Below are 18451 nucleotides of genomic sequence, written 5' to 3' on the forward strand. Positions count from 1 at the left end.
CCACTATCACCCTGGCCTTGATCAGGTCAACCATTTAATTCACCAGGACTTCAGCAATACCTCGTTGTGCCACAAGATGGGATATCCTAACCAAAATCTTACCCACATCATCCAAAGTCGTGTTCCACCACTCACAAAACATACAGAATATCCTTGTCTGTCCCTATTCCAATCATGCTCTCCATGGGTCATTCCTTGTGGTCAAATCAGGTGTAAGAACTGTTTCATATATCCACCCATCACCTCTTACTGGAGTCTACTCACAGGCATTTCTTATCCTACAAAAGGCAGGCAGCTATGTTGTACATCACCTATGCTGCAAATACTGTACAGCATTCTGTTTGTCTATGACAAGTAACCAACTATTTACTAACATGAATGTCACCACCCAAACTGTAGCAAATTGTGAGCTTGACCATACAGTTTCTGAACACATTACACACAACAGGAATATATTCAACAGCTGCTTCACTATGTGAGCTATCCGGATACTCCCTTCCAGCACTAGTTTTTCTGAACTATGCAGATGAGAATTCCCTCTCCAGTATTTTCTGCAGTCTCACAGTCTCCCTGGCCTAAACCTCCACTAACCTGTTTCCCAGTGCCTCACCTTACCTACCTACCTACCTACCTACCTACCTACCTACCTACCCCCCCCCCCCCCCTCTCTCTCTCTCTCTCTCTCTCTCTCTCTCTCTCTCTCTCTCTCTCTCTCTCTCTCTACCTCTACCTCTTACAAGCTCTAACCTCTGAAGTCCTTTTGTCTTCTGGTACAGTCACTGGGCCATTTGTCAAAAGGACTGTTTCACACTACTCACTTAACTACTCCTTGCCTCATAAATCCTTCCTACCCCTTCCCCTACTCCATATGCCTGGGCACCTGCTGTTATTAATCGAGAACTAGTCTCGCCATGGACATGGTCACAAGCGTTTGGGTTTGTGTGTGGCAGTATGCTTGAACGTGTGTACTTCTAGTAAAGAAAGAGAAAGAGCAAGACCCCAAAAGCAAGACCTCAAAAGCAAGTAAAACACTGTTTATGTTGCATGCTTCTATGTGCCACACATCAATCAACTATAGGCGAGTGGCCACCTTTCCTTTATTTTGCATATTATCCACCCACAAATTTCCATTGTTACTATACTTAAGAAATATAGAATAGTTTAGGACACTTATGAAAAACACAATGAAAGAAAAACTAAAGTGTGAACCTCTTTGTCTCATGAGATTTCAGTTAATTTCTTTCAGTTCAGGTATGTTCGTTATTCTTGTTCTTTTGTAAGGCAGGATGTTGGTATTTTACATCTATTATTACCTGCATGTTTATACTCATCAAGTCACTGTATTATGTATATTGAGTAAGGGGAAAATGATTGTCTACTATGCCCATTATGCCTCAGAAAAAAGAAAATCTGTTGTCTACCTGATCACAGTACTTTACAACGCATTTTCCTATTGGACGTGGTTTGCTGCTGCCTTCTTCCATCATCTGAACTGACTACCCAGCCAGTTATTGGGCGGCCTATGTTCATAGTCACACTAAGGTGATCCTGCACCCTTGACAAAACTCAAAAAATTTGAAGCATTCTAGCTCAAATAGTTTCCCAGCATTGATCAAGTGTGTCTTACCTCCAGCCTTCTCTCCAGCTGTACCCTTCATCTTTCTCAATAATTTAACAGGAAAACTGCTTTGGATGGACACAGAATCACAAACATATTTGGCTTTGGCTCTGGATTTCTGCACTCCCTTCATATAACTGTTCAATATTTTTTGCCAAACCAGATAACAAACAAATTGCTGCACTCTATCATGAGTTGTTAGTATTGTCCAGTTTTAATAATTCGTAAGATCATATCTTTAAATTCATAATTAATTTAACCAAAAAAGGATCATAGCACCTGTTGCTGTTTCAGTGGTTCATTTGCCTGTATTGATCATATCCTGCAACACAAGGTGCTCAGGTGCTAAGTTGTTCTGAAGAGTTGCCATAGCTTGCCGTCCAGAAGACTATTTTGTATTAGTGTATCTCTCCAGTCTTTTTAAGACAATCAAGTAAAGCCCCTCACCTCAAAGCAGAGCTGCTGATGTAACTGAAAAACTGCACCACTTTTCCAGAAAAGTGATCATTAGAACAGACACTTCCAGAGCATGCATGTCAATGAGCTGTGTGCTGCACAATGCATAAATTTAGCAAAGTTTTTTTTTTGTGGTTAAATGGCTCCACATTTTCCTGCTATGTCCAAGTGATTATCCAAGCCTTAGGCACAACAGTTCTGAATGTCCAAAGCCATCACTGTTCATCTTGTAAAATATTTCTTCTGATAAGCCTCTTTCGGTTTTCTGACGACTTAAGATGAAGTCAACCAAACTTTCTTCCATTGAAAAGTCCTCATCGTTAGTGTAGACACACTGAATGATTTGATTCCTTTGTTCTACAATTGCTGTTTTCATAACATAGTCAAACAACAGAGAAGTACTTAGCACTTTTTACCTTGCTCATTATTTCAGATCTAGATCTACACATGTATACAGCATAGCAGAGGGTGCCTTCTGCCACTACGAGTCATTCCCTATCCTATTTCAGTCGCAAATGGAGTGAGGGAACAATGAATGTCTATACGCCTCCATAGAAGTGCTAATTTCTCTTACCTTTTGTGTATATGTCAGTTCTCTAAATTTCTTGAATAGTGTTCCTAAAAAAGAATGTTGCCTTTCCTCCAGGGATTCCTATTTGAGTACCTCAAACATCTTTATAATATTTGTGTATTGATGAATCTACCAGTAAAAAATCTAGCAACCCACCTCAGAACTGCTTCAGTGTCTTCCTGCGATCCAACCTGGTGGGTGCCCGAAGCACTCTAGCAGTACTCTAGAATAGGATGCATTGGTGTCCTACACACAGTCTCCTTTACAGATGAACCACACTTTCTGAAGATTCTCCCAATAAACTTAACTTCACCATTAGCCTTCACTACTGCCAATCTTATGTGGTTGTCCCATTTCATATTGTTTTGCAACATTATGCCTGGATCTTTAACTGATGTACCTGTGTTCAGCAGCACACTACTAATGCTCTACTCAAACATTACTCGATTGTTTCACCTATTCATCTACTTTAACTTAAATTTTTCTACATTTAGAGCTACCTGCCATTTATCACACCAATTAGAAATTTTATGCAGTCACTCATCGACAATACTTTCTTGTGCACCACAGCATCATCAGCAAACAGCACCGGATTGCTGCTCGGCCTGTCTGTGAGATCTGACTGACTGACTGACTGAAGGGGGTTATGGGACATTCCTGATGATACCCTTGTCTTTGATGAACACTTGCCACTGAGGGTACAATATTGGATTCTATAATTTAAAAAGTTTTCAAGCCACTTACATGTTGGAACCACACTTTTTTTCACATAAAACACATTGTGATGGAAGTCTATTTCATAAATTAATTTCTTTAAGATGCTACTTGGATGAAACGATACTGTGGCAACTGTGTGTGTTAACAGTCCCAGAATGGGTGAAAGGTTTCTTCTCACAGGCAGAGGATAGGACAAAAGGGGCAGAAGAACTCGCCTATTTCCCAGGGTTAATTCTTCCATTTTGTCTTATCAATAAATATCTGTTCATTTCACAAGGTAGAAATCTAGTTCAAATCGATCTGCATTTCTTTATCACCATTCAATTACTACAATTTCCTGGAAACAGGAGTATCATCAGCTAATCGTCTCATAGTATTGCTGACAGTCTTTATAAATCATTTATGTACATTGAGAACATTCTAGTTCCTATGGCACTTCCCAGGGCACACTCAAAGTTGCTTCACTTTTTGTAGAACATTCGTCATCCTGTGTACCATACAGGGCTCTATTAGTTAAAAAAAACTTACTCTGAATGACTATTTTGGTTAGCAGCCACTTATGTGAACAGAGATGTTTTTTGGAAAACTACTGGTTAACTTGCATCTATTTTTGTGAGCGACACACAGTGAATGATAGCTTCAAGTGACAAAATGTGACCAAATGTGTACCCACAAAAGTGTCCTTGGTTCGCAACATCCAAGACACTGCCTGTTGTCCGCTAAGACTGGCAATGTTTGAATTCAAATGTGTGTGAATCTTGCCACTGCAGCCCATGTGACTCTTGACAGCAACGTCTACAAATCTTCTCAACATAGTGCTGAAGTGGACACGCTGGCTACTATGAATACTTATCTGATTTAAAGAAAACTATCCAGAGAAAAAAATTAATTTTTTGCATCTGACAGCTTGCTGTCTTTGCTCAGTAAAGGACTGATTTTTTTCATTATTCGTCGTAGTTACTGAGCTGCTTGAAACTAAGTAAATGACAGCACAAAATTTTTAAGAGCTCGCAGAGATAAAAATTAATTGCACTGACTTCACATTTTAGGCCATACGTTATGGTGTATGAAATGTAACCAACATGTTTAAAATTTATTTAAATTTCAGTGCAGAATGATCTATCTTCTTTCTCAAGACATTCGTTTTTACATCAGCAGGCGGCTCACGTGTGGCATGCCCAATTTCTTTCCTGTTCATCCAGAAACACGATTGTAAAAATCATCACACCAGTGCAAGATATCAAAATTATGTTTTTCGAAAATAACAGCAGGCAAAGAGGATGCATTTTGTCATATGATTAACACTGAAAATGATTCAGGCAAATTTCTGAGCAGATTAAAAGCAAAACTCCCTATAAATCTTACAACGGGCTTTTATCCAAAGTTTCATATCCAAACGAAGAGGGAGAATGAGAAATAGACAAACAGGGTATCAACTTGACCAGTGTGAGGTCTAGTTTTGCAAACAAATATTTGCTTACTTTAAAGTAATTGTGGTGATTAAGAAAACCATAGTGAGTTCAGGGAGAACTGAAATATTTCACAAACATTTGCTGTTATTAATGCAAATAAAGTGTCACAAGTTAATCTCTTCACGGCCTAGTTTTTTGCACGTAAAATGATAACATATTTAACTGCGAAAAAGGCTTTCTTTGAATCAAGAACTAAATTTAGGATATTTTTAATCTGTGGTGCTAGGAAGGCAAATGAGATGTTAGTGAGAACAAGATTTCCGAATAAAACTTTGAAACAAAAAATGAAAAAGAAGTCAAACGTTTTGTGAAATGATTTGTCTAAAAGAAATAAGATAGATTAAAGATGGTGTGCCTTTGAATGATGCTTGAAATCATGTACAGCAAATGAGGTGCATCAAATGTTCCTCTAGTCTCTCTTATTTCTAACTTTTAGACAAATCATTTCACAAAACATTTGACCTTTCTTGTTTTTAAAAAAAATCATGTATCTTACTTATGCAAAGTATTTAGATTAATTTAAATAATTGGCATTATCACTGACTGTTAATGGAATACATACCTAGCAATAAAAGATCATCAAAATTTTTTTGGTAGTTCAATGTGTTTAGTTATGAATTTAATGTATGTAATATACTGGGATTGGTGAGCACACACTTAAAGACAGCGTACTTTGGCAAGATCATAAAAATATACTTTGAGATGCAATGCAAAGAATATAGACAAAGATTAATACACGAAACAGGACGTAGGATTGCAGCTGAGTATGTTAAACTATACGTCAGGCTCGTACAAATTGCGCCCCTGGGGTGCTAGCGCCCGCGGCCAGCGCCCCGGGCGAACTCGTGTGTTGTCGCAGTGGACGAGCTGAGGCGCTTAGCTGGCCGTGCGGACCGCCCGCCTAAGCCTCGCCATGCCGCTGTAACGCGCTTCGTATGGCCGACAGGCCACCGCGTCAGCAGCGGCCAAAATCGAGACAAAGACGTAAGGTTACAATGGATCGAGATGGATGGTCAATAGCACTATTTAAACCCGAGTGGTAAATTAATTTCCTTTGTACTGCAGTCGAAAATCATGGCAATAATTTAGTATGTCATCGGAGCCACATTATTTAAAAAAGTACTTGATTGAACGGCACTTTAACAACTGTCACAAAGATCAGTTCGAAAATTTGTACCAAACCTAGACTACATCGTTTCCTTGTAAAAGAAAAAAAGTGTAAAATGTTAATTGTCTTCTTTAACAATGTTGACTGTGATAAATAAAGGGATTTATAACCTTAATTCTATTTTTAATAAGTTTTCAATCTTGTTCAGTTAAAATGTACAAAACAAAACTACGGATCTGATTTCTAAACTCTGAAAAGAGATACAAAAAGCTGTAGCACGAAGTATAACAAAAAATATTTACTTGCAACTACTAACAGGAAGAATGAGACTGTATATTCCTTACATAAAATTATTTCTAAAATAGAATATTTATGACTTAGTTCATTTAAGAAACTGATACATTTTTCAGAAGATGCCTACTGTACATATGACGAGTGTGCATGTGCAGTACTAATAGAATCAACCTGTGAGTCAGGAAATTACTAAGTTGTTCTTCGATTCTTGTTTTGGATATTGTTTCCTAAAACTTTGCGTAGTAATTCTGCCACACGAACACTAGTTACGTAAACAGTAAATGGTTTGCTTGTTTCACCGCTCATCGACCTCTTTTACAGAGCTGCACTTCGTCTGTTATTTTGTTTTCGTTGGGCTCTGAGCACTATGGGACTCAACTGCTGTGGTCATCAGTCCCCTAGAACTTACAACTACTTAAACCGAACTAACCTAAGGACATCACATACACCCATGCCCGAGGCAGGATTCGAACCTGCGACCGTAGCAACAGCGCGGTTCCGGACTGGAGCGCCTAGAACCGCACGGCCACCGCGGCCGGCGTTTTCTTGGCTCTGGCCGCGGGACAGTCAGCTTTGAGCAGTACTGTGCAGTCTCCCTCGCTCCTATGGCGACATCAGCGACACACGGTCGCGGACGGGGCACTGAACTACACTGCCTTGCGCCCGCGGGGCGACCGCCGGGAGCAATTCTTGGATGAGCCTGCTATAAGTAGTAACCTGGTCTGAACTCAGGACCCACAATGATTCTAATTACTAGCCAAAGATGCTACTGCTACACCACAGATACCTCATGGGGGAACTCAATTGCTTTGCCATACTTCTGTTAATCATTCTTCTGCACTTATTGAATGTTGAAAGTTTGTAGTCACATAAGAAACATTCTTCTTTAATTCATTGATGTGATAGTCAAATGTATCTCTGCTCTTGAAGAATTTGTCTGGTGACCACAGCTGATGATACAATAAATGAAATTGTCCATGAAGATTCCTCCCTTTGTAAATTCATGCACAACACTCCTCTATAAACTTATTTTCCTAAGTACAGCTGATTTTGTTGCACTAGTCTTGACTTACAATATTCTACTATTTATGGGCACCATTTTATAGAAACATCCGGTTGTAGTAACCATCCTTTGGTTGGAGTTCATGGCTCGCACACCATATACCATAGTGTATTGCCCAAGGCTACCACTTGTAGATGGACTTTTGTGCATTCAGTTGTTGTGTGCTGTCTGTTATGGAGATCCATTATTACCAAATAGTTTTTCAAACTATCTGAATATCTAAATCCAAATTTTGGAAAGTTCTGTTGGCTACATCAAAAGTAGCAGTGTTCATTGTGAAGTGGCCTCACCAGCAGTAGTTTTTCATGTAAACAGAATTACGTATGTACAGATGTATGTAACTAATGTCTTTGAAAAATATCAATATAATCAAGTGAAAAAAATTGCCAATAGGAGAGAAACAGCACTCATGGAGACAGCAGCTCTTTGAAAATAATAGCTTTATTTCTAATGTATTTGGTTAAATACAGCTGGCATATCCAGGAACAGCAAAAAGCACCATAGTGATGGCTTATTGTTAATACACTACACAAATTAAGGTATTTCTTTGTAGTAGGATATACTGATCATGATAAATAAATGAATGAATGAATATATTTACCTACATCATGGTTTATAATGTCTCAACTTTAACCATAATTGTTTAAGTTTGCCAGATCTGAGTTAAATGTTCTCATTTCATTTTTCAAGTATGTCAATGAGTGTGTATCAGCTCAACTGGACATAAATACTCACAGCTTTGTTTATGACCTCTTTTCCTTTGGTACAGATCACTCCCATAATAGGATCTTGATTGATAACCATCCTCTCATTGGTGACACACTCAGAAATATTAGGTCTGTTTGTAACTCAGGGTGTATACGTGGACAAGGAAAAAAATTCCCGGATTTCCCGGTTAAAAATACACTTTCTCCCGGGTGACAGTATATTATCCGTTATCAATCCTCTGAATGGTTTTGGTTTTATGCAAGGGCGTACAATTTCCCGGCACTTTAGAAAACGAAACTCAGGGAAAAAGACACGTTTCGGAAATATCTTTGATGTGCAGCAACATGTTCAATGGCTCTGAACACTATGGGACTTAACGTCGGAGGCCATCAGTCCCCTAGAACTTAGAACTACTTAAACCTAACTAACCTAAGGATATCACACACACCCATGCCCGAGGCAGGATTCGAACCTGCGACCGTAGCAGTCGCGCGGTTCCGGACTGAAGCGCCTAGAACCGCTCGGCCACCGCAGCAGCAGCATGTACGCTGCGTATTTTCGTATTACGATAGCACACATTGGAATTCCACCAAACACCGCATGTTACTTTCCCAATCATTGAAATATAGATTTCGATGCGCTTTTGTAAGCCGTTCGTAGCTCACGTCACGTGATCTCGCCAGCCGATGACAGCGGATATTCAGAGCATAAGACACGTGATGTAGTCAGCCAACAGCAAAATCACTTAAGTAGCATGAACACACAAACAGGGAAAGTTAATAGTTTAAATTAATATACATAGTGTCGCGACAAGAAAAGAAAAGCTTTCACATATAATATTGGTTTCAAGCTGCAAGGGAAGCAAAGCTTTCGCATATACTGTTGATCTTTTTTGCGCGTGTTACACTTTAAAATATATCAAACAAATGCGCCAGTAAAATTTTTAATACTGCCATAAATGTCTGATCTGGCTTCAACATTCTTCTAAATGGCTCGTCATCAAAGAGTTGATTTTTAAATGAAAGTTAAACGCACTTTGATTTAATAAATTCATGGTACATTCTTGCACATAGTTCAACTTACGTAAAAGGATATTTAGTTTGAAAGTAGCACTTTTCAAACCACCATTCGCAATATTTTCCTGCGACCTGTTAGAAATAACAGGCAACACCGCGCTTGGGTAGCTATCATGACGTAGGAAGCCCGTATGTACATACGTGTAAAAAATTGAAAGATCATACATGATGTCATAAAAGAAACAAGACATCAGAGGATACTGCAAGAGCATTGGAATTTCGTGTACCATATTAAAATGTGCACATTTAAAGTGCATACTTAAAGGGCACATTCGTATGTCCAGATTCCCATTGAAATAGACCTCGACCTGATATTAAGCTTTTCAGTGTGGTTTTCGGGATGTAAATTTTCTTGGAGCACCAGTACTGTATTATATCATGTTTGGGTCTTCATTGTGGCATAACGCCATCATACGTGCTAGAAAATGAAAACGTGCACTTGAAATGCAGCGAACAGTTGAAACTAGCCAGTAATGTGGAATTAAACATTTCGTTTCAAATACATTGACTGACTCTGCGGAAAAGGTTAACAAAAGCCTAATTTCTTAAGCAAACAGACAAAAATAACTTCTTTGTTCCGCAAGGCGATTAATGCTTGACTGTCAGAAAGGTGGAAATAAAATAAAATCTGAAACTAATGACATTTTTCAGCCTTCCGTAATTATGTGAATGTGTTTTAATTTACTTGATAGCTCTCGGCCACAGATACCCATTTCGTTTTCATTTGACGTGAGAGTAAACGAAGAGGAAACAGCAAAATCACTAAAGCAAACATTCTACCGCACGTCCAAACTATATTCAAGAGAGTGGAAAGTGAAATTTCCTGTGGTGCCTCTCCTGCTCCCAGTCAGCCGGTTTGACAGCCTGCCCCTCTTTAAAAAATCTCACAATTAATAGTGGATGGGATTATTTGTAATCGAGAGAACAAGAACTCTTCAGCTGAAATCTTTATTCCCTAATAGCTAATAATTTGCTGTTTTGTGTGACGTAACATTAAATATATTGCATATAAAACCAATACTGACAAGAGATAAGCAAGAAAGTAGATATTTCTTCAGACCTTAGCTCCTAGAATTTTTTTCTCTCTAATCTTGCTACAGCTTTACATGGCGTGCTTTCCTTTCTGCGAAAGAATCTATTACCTCATCAAAGTTAGTCAAACGTTTTGCTACATGAAAAATCGAAATGTCGTTATCTAATACTCAAAAATCTGTTAATACAAATAATACCAAAGACTGCTGTGGGTTCTCGATCTGATTACGTCTATTCTGTCACTGTCTGCTAGATGAAACAAAATAGGCCTTTCTCATATGGCAGCAATTTTGTAACACACCAAATAAACGAGACTGTTTTCGCACAAATGGCCATTTTTATAGCACGACAGAATATAATCCAGCAAGTACCAATATCAAATGCCTATTAGGCCTACTACAAGCAAAAAGCTTTACTTTAGTAAATAGTTTCACATTTCATTCATATGCACCAGCTTCTCAAGCATGAGACCGAATTTTTATAAAATTTGGAATCGTCTTATTCTTCCATAATTTGTGTGATGTCCCCGTTACTTCTCCTTCCTAGTTCTAACAAACAATCTTATCACCAATTCTGTAGCTATTGCTGCCACTGTCAAAATTTGTTCGCCGATGAACTTCACTAACCCTGCCAGAATCACAGGTTTAGTTATCCCGCGATTATTTTCCGGTTAGGCGTTATTACGTGTTCGAACAACACGTTTTCCGCGTTACTTCCAGAATAGAACTTTACGCGGCTGCTAGCCGGCGACTGTACTACTGGTCCTTACTAGTGTAGTGATCTGGCCAAAAATTTTCTGTCAAACTTTCGTTTTCTTGGATACACCGAAAAGATAATACGTAATCTTTCTCACCTGTTATTCCTGTCAGTCGTTTATTTCCTCTCTGTGTAGTCTGAATCTATGTAATCATAACAACGCTGATCATTCGCAAACCCACTCAACCACATAATCAGACAGCGATTGGCATTCATCCGTTCGGCTTTACTCCTTCAGCTCGTATAGCCTTGTCCCCTTTTGTCTGCGGTAAGTTTATTTCTAGATACGACGAGGATTCTCCTGACAGAGACATCACGGACACTATGCATGCATCCAAAAGCCAACTTATGATTCACTCAGAAATCAACTTAAAATGTGTTCAAAAATGTTCAATAACCAACAAGGAAGCGTTTCAAAATGATATGAATAATCGACATGCGAAAGTGCGTTGGATGCTAGGTGCTTTGTGAAACAACTTGTTTCCCTCAAGAATATGAATTTGGCGCACCCTTTTTCCGGTAGCATCTAGCTGCAACTGCTTGCACAGCCAACAGCCACATTCCTATTGCTAGAAGTGGGAGAATCTACTGCTTAAACGTGACTCAACTGCACATGCGAATGAGCCCGCGCGTAACTGCTAAAGCAAATGGAATGTAAATAGTTGCGACTTCACGCCCATTGGAGGCAATTAGTTGTTATGAAGCACTGCATAGTCTTCCTAAAGCCTTTGACACATTTTCAATTGGCAGATGCTTGCATGAGCACTGTGTGTCGTTGTTGTATATGGCGCATTTCCTTTGCAATTTAATCAAATCAAATCAAATCAAATTTAAGTTATTTTCGTTTTTTCTCTCGTTTATATTTTATTGGTGGAAGTATTATTCTGCAGCAACGGGACACAGTAATATCCTTTGTTAGAGTATCAGTTTTACCAGTCAAAAATACAAAAAATTAACTGAAAACTGAAACAATGAAAAACTTCTGGAATTCTAAAAATATCCCGAGTTTTTCCCAGTTTTCTCCCGGATGAAAAAATTCCCGGGTTTATCCCGGGTCGTATACACCCTATTGTAGCCAAGAGGCTAAAATATTTCTTCTGTATGCAAGTTGTCAGACCAGTTGTTTGCAGCAGTTGTCAATGTACTCAGTACCACTTTCAAGGCCGTTTGTCCTTACTACCAAAAGTGTATTCCTAGTTCCCACAGTTGATGTGGAGCAGGTGGAAGTCACCATCTGTTATTACTGTACACTTGAGCTATTTCTCTGCTGTTTGTTTACACCTTCTTTGAATGGCTATGACTGATGGATGTGAATCTATTCGTTAACAGAAATATCCAATTATTAACCAACATCCACTGACTGTTTATTATTATCTATGTTAGCTCACCGTCACATTAATTTTGAACCCTGCTAGACCTAATGTTTCCACTTATCTTTCTGATAAACATTCCACGAGTCATCAAAAGTTTCTCAACAAAAACAAAAAAGTTTTAAGTGACTTGTTTCTTTGTATGATGTTGGGGGCAACTGCTTTCTATGAAGGATATTACCTCTGGGACTTTGCAGCAAATACTTCAGCAGTTACGATTCTGACTCATGATTCTTTGGCCCATTTGTTGGAATAATTGCCTCATATGATTCTGGTATTTCTACTGGGGATCTTAAGAGTTTCACGTAACCTAAAAAGTTAAAAGTTAATTCCTTCATAAGATTTAATGGGGGAGGTGCAATAAACCTAGCTCCCTAAATTGTTTAAAGTGAGCATCACTGGGATATTTTCTTGTATGTATGTTCCGCATATACACTTTTTTGTGTCTTTAATCAAAAGTTTCCCCACTTTCTGCAGTTTATTATTGCTGATTTTTCCATTTGTATAAGCAGTTTCTTAACCTAAGGACAGGGTATTATCCCAAACCTCAATCTGGACTTTTACAAATATTTAAAAAACAAAAATTCAAAAACTGTTGACATAAAGGTGTGCTTACATCAGAAGAATTCAGCCAGTATACATAATGATATTCATTCAGGGACTATGTGGTGAGCTCAAACCGGACATTTAGAATAGCAGTAGCAAATGCTCCCCTCTACAACAGTGACCAGAGTCATTTAACCACTGAGCAACCATAAGTGAATAACACTGTGACATACTTGATAAAATATTCTAGTGCATTGATTGACTGTTCCCCCGTTTCTTGGAAGAACATTTTATACATTACGAAAAAAAATGAAAAAAAAAACACACACACACAAAACTGGTGTTCCATTCTACAATATTCTAGAATACTGCACCAGTGTCTTATTTTTCACTAATATAATATTTTATATTATTTGGTCAGTTTATAACTACAGCACTGTCAGGTGCCGCTACTTAACAGTGTAAAAATTTGTGTGAAAAAATGTAGTCATCTACCAATATGTGAACTGCGACAACAGGACTCCTGAAGTATATATGTAAAGGTTATTCAAATTCACACGATTCCACGTAAAATGGAGAAAGGAATCAAATTCCATTTTCCCCTTCAGACTTTTACATTGCGCGCAGAAACTAGCAAATTGATTTTCATTCTGTTTCGAAACCATTATCTGTGATCTCCACAGATCAACAGTGAGTGAAGGAATGTAGAGGTTAAGACATAGGACTTGTATTCTGGAGAATAGTCTCAAAGTTTCATCTGGTCATGAGTTAATAGGTTTCTCATGGTTTCCCCTTAAGATAAATGCTAGGATTGTTCCTTAAAAAAATGTCCTTCCAATACTGAATAGATACACTATTTGTCATCAGTTTCCACTCCATCTTTTAGTTTATTTCATATTCAACTATGAACTAATTAATTGTATCTTATCCTTCCTTTCAGTTTATTCTTGTCTCCTGGAGCAGAATACTTTTTTAGATAAAAAAAGAGAAGTACTGTTACCTTGTCCATTTTGCTATAGTTCTAACAAAATTTGGTATCTCAATTAGTTCAAGAACATCATTTGCTCAAATTTCCTGACCGATTAAAACTACATGCCTCACCAACAATTCAACCTGAATCCTTGTCTTTCACAGGCAGTGTTCATCTCACCACAAATACAGAGGCACACCCTTAGCTGGACTTAAAAATTTTCACATGACAGATTATAAATGGAGTTCCACAAAGTTCACTTTGATACATTATATTTCTCCTGAATGTGGCTGATTACATCTTACAAGAAGCAGCAAGCAGAATTATTACTTTTTTGCAATTGACATAAGTATTTTATGGAGATACAGTAAAGATAAGGTGAAAATATTTTTAAAACAATTCTGAGTGATTTTTAAAAATGGTTTCTCTCTTAGTGTTAGGAAACTGTCTATTCAAGATCTGCAAAACCCAACTTCTACAATAATCAATTTTATTTCTCTACACAGCTAGGAGCTGTTCAGTGGGATAAGATCTTCAAAATTTTTATTTGTTTGTATGGATGGCAACTTTAACTATAAAAATAGATTTGCACTTCATGTCATTGCAAATATTCAAGACAGACAAGTCAATACGTTAACACTTGTCTATTTACAGAGTGTAATGTTTAATGGAATATCATTATGGAAAAATTAATTTTTAAAGAGAAGTTTTTCACTGCACTACAGAGGCCTGTAAGGGATGTATATGGTGCAAACTGCATATTTTTTTAAGACTCTAAATAGTTAAAATATTCAATTCAGGTTCATATTGCACATACTCTTTTTGTGCTATTGCAATAAAATTTTTCCATTCACATATCCACTGATGGGAAAAGCCTAACAAATAGCAGAGCCAAATTTGAAAACAAACTGAGGTTTTTTTTTTTTTTCCTAGAGATTTCCTCCTGTAGTCAAAATACACTCATACTCGTACTCAGAAGATTTCCTTAAAATTGTGAAATGAAAGAATCAGCTCATAAACCTGTTATAAGGAGAGCCACAAACTGATGCAGCAATGAAAAAATTGCATGTGCTGCTGCACAGATTTGGCAAGGCAGTAAATTTTAGGAGAAGGTAAAGACATATTTTAACCAATATTTCAAACATTGTGCATCAAAGGTATTTCAGTAGCCCATAAAAATATTTTAAAGGTAAGTAAATCAATGGAAAATCCAGGATGGAATGCAATAATACCAGAGAAGGAAAGTTGCTACTCACCATATAGTGGAGATGCTGAGTCACGATAGGCACAACAAAAAGATTCACACAATTATAGCTTTCGGCCATGAAGGCCTTTGTCTGCAGTGGACACGCGCACGCGCAAGCGCAACTTGCACACACATCTGCAGTTTCAGAGAACTGAAACCACACTGCGAGCACCAGTGCATGATGGGAGTGGCGACTGGGTTGTGGTAAGGAGGGGGCCAGGGTGGGGAGAGGGAGGGATAGTATGGTGGGAGTGGTGGGCAGTGAAGTGTTGCAATTTAGATGGAGGGCAGGAGAGAAGGTGGGGAGGGGGTTCTACTCAACCCAACAAGCTACCTTCCTAGAAGTTGACCTCCACCTCAGAGATGGTTACATCAGTACCTCTATCCATATCAAACCTACTAACCATCAGCAACACCTCCACTTCGACAGCTGCCACCTATTCCATACCAAGAAGTCCCCTCCATACAGCGCAGCCATCCGTGGTGGTCGCATCTGCAGTGACGAACAGTCCCTCTCTAAATATACCGAGGGTCTCACTCAAGCCTTCAGTGACCGTAATTATCCTCCCATCCTTGTACAAAAGCAAATCTCCCATGCCTTATCCTTCCAGTCTCCCACCACCTGCTGAAGTCCCACAGTCCGGCCACAGAGGAGCATTCCCCTCATAACTCAGTACCATCCGAGACTGGAACAACTGAATTACATTCTCTGTCAGGATTTCGATACCTCTCATCATGCCCTGAAATGAGGAATGTCCTGACCACTATCCTTCCCACCCCTTCTACTGTGGTATTCCGCTGTCCACTGAACCTACACAATATACTTGTCCATCCTTACACAACCTCTGCTCCCAATCCATTACCTCATGGATCATACTCCTGTAATAGACCTAGATGCAAGACCTGTCCCATACATCCTCCTACCACCACCTACTCCAGTCCAGTCACTAACATCACCTATACCATCAAAGGCAGGGCTACCTGTGAAACCAGTCATGTGATTTACAAGCTAAGCTGCAACCACTGTGCTACATTCTATGTAGGCATGACAACCAACAAGCTGTCTGTCCGCATGAACAGCCACTGACAAACTGGGCCCAAAAAACAAGTGGACCACCCTGTTGCTGAACACACTGCTAAACATGATATCCCTTATTCAATGACTGTTTCACAGCCTGTGCCATATGGATCCCTCCCACCAACACCAGCTTTTCTAAATTGCGCAGGTGGGAACTTTCCCTGCAATACATCCTACATTGCCATAACCTTCCTGGCCTCAACCTTCATTAGTCACTGCCCTCTCCCATCCAGACCCCTCCCTGTTCCCATTCCAGCACTACACAGCCGTCATTTCACCGCCACACCCAGTCTTTTAATTTCTTTTTATTTCTCTCCTTTCCGCTACTTACCCCCTCCCCCCTCCGTACCTTCTCTCCTGCCCTCCATCTAAACTGCAACTCTTCACTGTCCGCCACTCCCACCATACTATCCCTCCCTGCCCCAGCCTCCCCCTTTTCCCCCCACCCAGTCGCCACTCCCATCATGCAGTGCTGCTGCTGCTCACAGTGTGGTTTCAGTTCTCTGAAACTGCAGACGTGTGCAAGTTGCATTTGTGTGTGTGTGTGTGTGTGTGTGTGTGTGTGTGTGTACTGCTGACAAAGGCCTTAATGGCCAAAAGCTATAACTGTGTGAATCTTTTTGTTGTGCCTATCATGACAGCATCTCCGCTATATGGTGAATAGCAACTTTCCTTCTCTGCTTTTGTTAAAGGTAAGTCACTTAGTTTTAATAAACGTTTAAACAATACCTAATTATAGTCTCACAACCCTGCTGCTTTGAGAGGGGAAAAAAACCAAAGATACAATACATTCACATTATTAACTCAGGCAAAACACAAGTCATATTGGGTCATTAAAGGAACTTACCCCTTGTGGAGCATTGATAACCCCCGTGTTGTAGCCAAATTGCAGCATTCCCAAAACTGCGGCAAGGATTGCATATGACAGGAAGAATGTCAGTCCCTGGAATACACAACACAATATTTTTTTTAGAATTTATTATGAAAAACAAATGAGGTATAAAATCACAGACACATATTTTACATAATAATTTCCAGTTTTGTACTGTGTAATTAACTGTGTTGGTATGAGTAAGATGAAGAGTAATTATTTTCCTTGTAAGCGTATGATTTATCACTTATATTTTGCGTGATTCAATATTGTACAGAAGTCTGCAATCACAAAATCACAGTGCTTAGCATATATCATTTGAAGTATAATTTTTCAACGTCCATTTTAAAAGGACAGATTTGCATAGATTTTCTTGGGGTTAACAGAAACAAACACAAAATAAAGAACAAATAAAATTTCTCTTTTTATTGGAAATAACATATATGATACGAAAAACTTAAGATCTGCAAAACTTACAATGTTTGTTACTCTTTTTGAAAATTTTTATCTACAAGAGTATTTCTTACACTTTTCTGCTATTAAATATGAAGTTGGAAGTTTATTCACAAAGATTTCAAAACTTTCATTATAAATTTGTGAATCTAATGCAAAAAATTAACAGTAATTAGAATAAACATTGTACAGGAAATGTTACATCATTTGTAGAGCCATATCCAGTGGAAAGAAAGCTGTGGATTCAGAAAAACTTTTAAAATTCAAGATCACAAATATAATTTTACTGATACTTGTTTTGGCTTATCTACAATGTATCTACAGATTGTAACAAAATACACTAATTAGTGTACAACTGCCGAACGGCAGGACACAGCACCATCATCTGTGTGAGCAGGATTGATTGTTATACAGTCAAATGGAACAATAATGTAAATTTTCCCTGGATAAGAAGTCCGCCATGTGTAATGAACACCGACAGAATCAGACAGTATACATATGTGGACACTGGGATCATGCTTTCCACATTACATTAGTCTAAAGTAGTGTCATGAACAGTGACTATGGACTCTGTAGAATGAGAATGTTCACCTAAAGAGGTTACATAGTGCTTGTTTCCAGCGAGAAACAGGCATCTCATTCTGCATAGTACTTAACAGTCACTACTTCTGATGTTGCTTTTGAATAACACAATGTCGCAAGCATGACCACTGTGTATGTATCCATAAACTGTCGGATTTTGTCTGTGTGCATTACGTTTGATGACCTTTTATTCTAGAATAATTTACATCACTGTTCCATTGGATTGCATAAAAAAACAATCCTGCATACACAAATTGTGAGACTATGTCATGCTGTCTGGCAGTTGTACACTACCCTTTTTTTATATTAAAAAAAAAAAAAAACCTCCGAAGATGGCTTGTAGATAAGCTGAGACTAGTAATCACTGAAATTACATAATTTGCAATACTGAGTATTACAGGTTTTCTTGAATCCACAGCTTTAACACAACAGATCACTTATCTCCAAATTTGACCATGTCGAAT

At 38.6% G+C, this 18451-nt stretch overlaps 1 protein-coding gene across 4 annotated transcripts in view; it reads right to left on the reverse strand.

Annotated features, from left to right (window-relative positions):
- The window catches only part of LOC124614002 (glucose transporter type 1), a 499751-nt gene that overhangs the window by 234220 nt on the left and 247080 nt on the right, over positions 1-18451 (reverse strand). For all 4 annotated transcript variants that reach the window (XM_047142810.1, XM_047142809.1, XM_047142808.1 and 1 more), the window contains one exon: positions 16929-17024. In XM_047142810.1, the coding sequence (XP_046998766.1) occupies positions 16929-17024 (96 nt within the window). The remainder of the gene's footprint in view (positions 1-16928; positions 17025-18451) is intronic.

Source organism: Schistocerca americana, chromosome 4 (assembly GCF_021461395.2).
Source record: "Schistocerca americana isolate TAMUIC-IGC-003095 chromosome 4, iqSchAmer2.1, whole genome shotgun sequence".
NCBI lineage: Eukaryota > Metazoa > Arthropoda > Insecta > Orthoptera > Acrididae > Schistocerca > Schistocerca americana.